This window comes from Carya illinoinensis, chromosome 4 (assembly GCF_018687715.1).
Source record: "Carya illinoinensis cultivar Pawnee chromosome 4, C.illinoinensisPawnee_v1, whole genome shotgun sequence".
Classification (NCBI taxonomy): Eukaryota; Viridiplantae; Streptophyta; class Magnoliopsida; order Fagales; family Juglandaceae; genus Carya; species Carya illinoinensis.
The window spans coordinates 27312806-27317940 of NC_056755.1; the positions used below are offsets into that span (position 1 = coordinate 27312806).

Here is a 5135-nt window from a genome sequence, read left to right on the forward strand (position 1 = left end):
CTGGTGACCATAAGAGGGAGAAAGGAGCAAGATATTACATGTCAAGTTCAAGTCTAGTTTACGTTTTAGTTCAAATTATTTCAGTTCATGCCATATTATATGTCAAGTTATATTATGCTTACTTATAATTTTGATTATGTATTCATTCCTTTATGCCATACATGCATCATTAACCTGACTTCAACAGTCTTGTATTGAGTGACTTCGATGACCTTACACAATGACAAAGATTGATAGAGAATGACAGAGAAATGAATGAGGAGCCACAGAGATACAGCAGTGAGCTATGAGGAGGAAAGAATTGAGGTTAAATGGGACATTATTTGTTGTATTTGGGTATTACAGTAAACATCATGGGAGGATGACGTGTTCGCCTCCCATTGGGGGTGTAAACTTAACCTTCACACTACATCTGGTTTGAAGTTTTCCCTTTAACATTTTACTATTTGAGTCACTTTTATTGTTTTCATGTTCTAATCTTTTATATTATTCTGTATCTTTTTTTCATTTTCCCTCGAATTCGCGTCATCATTCTTCCTTTCTAATTTCATTTTTTTTCTCTGTGTATTCATAAATATAGTGACAATATTTTTTGTATATTGAAGAATACTAATAGGATTTGTTATGTTATTTATATTGCAAAATATGTGAGTCATTTAATTATGATAATATTAATAGCCCTTTGAAAAATAAAGTGATAGACAACTCAAAATAAACATCATAATCTTAAGGTGATTCGCATATACAGTCCAGTATCTCTCTTAGTTCTTAGGCAACACTGAAAGAACTAGCAGTGCTTTCCACAAACTTTCTTGCTCCCTTAAACCACCTCTTGTCTCCAGCTTGTGCCTTGCAAATGTAAAGCTTACCATCTTTAACAGCAGCAGTAATGAGTTGGTGCTTCCCACCTTCATCCCCATCAGCAGTCCTTGTCAACACAGACAAGAAGTAATATTGTTTTCCTCCGATCACCGGAGTTGCACTCTCCAATATGTTTGCCGTTGCCACTGCATCATTGTCAAAACCACCCTGCCAATTTCCAACAATTCACATTAGTAGCAAAAAAAGTTGGACTAGTAGAAGGTACCAAATTAATAAAATAAGCTGTCGTGCTTGTACCTCCGAGGAAGTTTTTCCGGAGTAGGCTTGTTTCCCGAGCAAGTAATCCACCTACAACGAGCCCAGATCAAAACTTATTTGTCAACTCTCAATTTAAAATAGAATTGAATAATGACCATTTCAAAGGAAGTGTACCTTGGAGAGAAACTCTTCGGGTGTACCAAAGTCTGTGATGCTTTTCTTGTCTGTTGGAGTGACCATAACACCAACGTTGCTGTTGGAATCGAAGTTATCCTCGTATCTAAGCACCTGTCCTGGGAATTCTACCTCTTTGCTGGGGTTCCACTTTGCGGGGATGGACAGCTTGAACCCATCTCCATTGTATGGCAAGAAATCTGTGTTTTCCTTTGGCTTTCCGAATACATTGGCTGCAGTTAACCATAACTTTAATTTTTGATCAAGACAACTATCTCTACATCTACCGAGTTTTTCATGCTTCTAAAATGGATGACATCCTTTTTAACAACCTTAATTTCACTACTTAGAACTCTATAACCCTGTCCCTAGAATGAACCGGCTTGTTAATTATTCGATACATCTAAGTACTGATGAAACCAAAATAATAAAGAAAAATACTGATTAACGATACTACCGATACATTTTTGCATACTTCTTGCATACTTTAATGATGTAATTGGTCAAAACATTTATTTTATATTAAAAAATAATGAAACAACCAATTATATTAGTGAAGTGTGTAAAGAGTACGCAAAAGTGATGGGACATAAAGATTTTATTTAAAAAATAATATAATTAATCATATTAATGGGGTGCATAAATTATAAAAATAAAAATAACTACAAAGCTAATTATAAAAATAACTACAAATAAAATTTTTGTAAAAGAAAAAACAAAATGTGCTATTTGTCTGATGGATCAGTCAGATGCATCAGTACCGTAGCACTATCCAATAAAAATGTCAGCACCCGATTGGTAATCACCATCTTTTTATTTTCCATCATTATTTCATCGTCTCCTTCCAGTATTAAACGATCGAAAAACTTCTATTGTATTTAATGGACAATTATTTAACGTTACAACAAGAAATATTGTGAGGACGATGGTTAAAATAACTCTGAAGTAAAATCCTTTCGAAAAAGCATGAGCCAATTTGACAGAGGTAGAGGAAAAACTAAAAGAAAGCAAAGTACCAGCTTCACCGTAGGCTGCATCGGCAGGGGAAACCTTGGATCCTAAGGAAGCAGCACCAATTAGGACTGTGAGAGCCAAGCGGCGAGAGACAGCGTTGGTATCGTCTCCATGGACCTCCTGCTTCTGTGCCCGGCAGACTAGCTGGGTGGGCTTGAAGCTTGGCACTTGGCGCTGTGATGAGGATGATGATGATCTAGTGGGAGTGGTGAGGGCATGGTGGTGCAGGAAACATGCAGTGGAGGCCATTTTTCTCCTCAGTCACTCACTCTTCACACAAACTACTCTTGATAATTAACTCGATGGTATGTATGTAGGGGTACTTTGTGTGGTATGGGAATGGATTGTGGCTTTAGATGTTATTTTGGTGATGTGTGAACCAGAATGTCTGGTTTTGGATGCTGGGATTTGGAAAAGTGGATGATGAGAAGATTGGATTTTTCATGTGGGATAAGGTTGTAGAGGCTCTGATTGGTTCATGCCACGTGGATATATATCCATTTTACTCTCATTTCAACTTCCACGTCAAACTCATCTTGAAAGTGTATCTAGACCTTGCAATTGCAACGTTTGCACGTCTGTGGGGCCTGAAGATTTCTGACGTCTGAACAGTACGTACATATATGAGGATTGGTCCTATCGGGGGGGGGGGGGGGCGGGGGGGATATTAAATGAGAGATATACAAATAGATCATAGATATAAGAAGTGTAACGCTATAATTAAAAATTCAAATCATATGATTTATATTTTAAAATAACTAATTAATGATATAATTAAAACCTTATTAGAATTTTATAAAAAATAAAAACTTCTTATTCTTAAGCAATATGAAAATCATATATACTATCTACTCTCATTTATCATATAGGATATTACATTCTCTTGATTCATTGTAGGTGACATAATTCAAGTTCCATATTTTTAATTGGGATGGGCTTTAATATACTTTATTTCATTGAGCATTTTTTTATTTCCCTTATTGAGAGTGTTACACTTTATTTATATTCACTATCCAGCCCAAAACCATAATTTCATTGAATGTCACTTCAAAGCATTCACCATTACATTGGCCTTTCTCTAGCTGGTCTTGAAAGTTGTATGAGTAGCTCTACTCACTTACATTATCTCATGATAAGTTATTTTTTGGCCAATAAGTATTTCAGATTCTTATGGTCTGTGTATTCATACAAATTAATAATACCTCAAAAATTTAAGAATTTTGCTAGATAGTTACTTTTGTACATTTTATACGATTAGCTATATTATTTTTTTAATATAAAATAATTATTTTGATCAATTACATCAATAGAATATACAAAAAATATATAAAAATGACTGCATATAAAATTTTTAAAATTTTAAATCAAGCACTACTGTTCTCACCCCCAAGTCGTGAAAGGGGTATATAAAGCATGATTATACAGCATACCCCTATTTTGGATGCACCACCTAACCATACACCAAAGATTTTATTAACTTTGCAACTAAGTTGAGGATTGGTGCGGTGATCACTGATCAATCCTTGTTTCAGCTTTTGGAAGGCCTGTGCAAACCTCTTTTCTTCTCGCAATCGTTTGACCATACAGAATATATGTTAGTCTTCATCAGGGTCTGTATCACTTTCTCCACAATAGTCATTTTTAAAATTTTCAAATAAGCAGTGTACTATTAAACTTGAACATAGCAATAGTTTTCTTCTAACAAAGCACCAGATACAAAAATTCCTTATAATATATATCATCTTTATTAAATACTTAAAATCTTAAAAAGAGTCAGCTTAAACACTTATTTAAATCAATAAAGTCTCATGTACTTATTAAAATAACTTATTAAACCTTAAATCATAAAATTGAGCATGACATAAACTATCTAGGCCTCTGCCTTGCTTCCCTAGCCAAGTCCTATCTTACAGTTTTATCCTCATAAATATCATCACTAGGGGTGGTTAAAAAAATAAAAACACACAAAAAAATTAGTCGAATACTCAATAAGCAACACATCATACAGTAAACATAATAAACATATGGTTTCTTAAAAAATATGCATGCTCATAAATGCTACGTAAATAATATAAACATGAATTTATCTTTCACTTGTCATAAGCCGTTACCCATTGTTGACCCCATGAGTCAGGGTTAGTGAATTTAAGTAGATTTTGATTCTGCTCATGGCTGCAAGTTGTGAAATTCATACATAAGAAAGACACTAGGTGCACTATCAGTATATACAATCTAGCAATGCAATATGCCTATAACATACAGTACCTTATTCGTATCATAACATAGGTTGTTAGGTATTTCATCATTCATACTTTATCAAAATCATACTTGCATACTTATCATATCTTGCCATATCATAGATTTCAAGTGAAATTGCATATTTCATAAAATGTAGTGATACATTTTTCTTCAAATAAAATCATGATTTTTCATAAATATTTTGATGCACAACTCCTTTCATAAAACTACAAATTTTCATAAATAATTTAATGCATAAATCTTCAAATAAATCATGAATTTTTCATAAAATATTTAATGCACGTCTTGCAACTAACACGGAACTTATGCATAAAATCATAATATTTATGACTTGGATACATAAAGAGGACTTCTAATGGAGGCCATACATGCATAATATTTTTTTAAAAGATATGTTGTTTACCATACATACATGTAAGGGTATGATCATACTACTTACCTCGCAGTGTTAATCCAATATTTTCGACATGAAATTGATCACATGAACTAGAAGGAGAGAGAAAATTCGAGGGATACTGGTAGACTAGAGGTGCTTTGCGTGATTTTGGGTAAGCAGAAACTACACTGGGGCTTGAAGAGGAGTGAGATATGCGTAAAGTTCATGGGGC

The 5135-nt window shown here is 33.9% G+C and overlaps 1 protein-coding gene across 1 annotated transcript; it reads right to left on the reverse strand.

Annotated features, from left to right (window-relative positions):
* Nucleotides 1-648: 648 nt before the first annotated feature.
* On the reverse strand, nt 649-2648 carry LOC122308324 (oxygen-evolving enhancer protein 2, chloroplastic). Its single transcript, XM_043121591.1, has 4 exons — nt 2271-2648; nt 1255-1487; nt 1120-1170; nt 649-1029 (listed from the first exon to the last, which is right to left on the reverse strand). The coding sequence occupies exons 1-4, from the start codon at nt 2515-2517 to the stop codon at nt 769-771; spliced, it is 792 nt and encodes a 263-aa protein (XP_042977525.1). The 5' UTR covers nt 2518-2648; the 3' UTR covers nt 649-768.
* Nucleotides 2649-5135: the final 2487 nt, after the last annotated feature.

Bases quoted from the DNA above. Each gene is read 5' to 3' on its own strand.
- LOC122308324 (XM_043121591.1), bottom strand. From the start codon at position 2,517: ATGGCCTCCACTGCATGTTTCCTGCACCACCATGCCCTCACCACTCCC. The intron at 1,488-2,270 runs GTACTTTGCTTT...GGTTAACTGCAG, and splicing joins TGCAGCCTACGGTGAAGCTG to CCAATGTATTCGGAAAGCCA. The intron at 1,030-1,119 runs GTACAAGCACGA...GGAAATTGGCAG, and splicing joins CCGGAAAAACTTCCTCGGAG to GGTGGTTTTGACAATGATGC.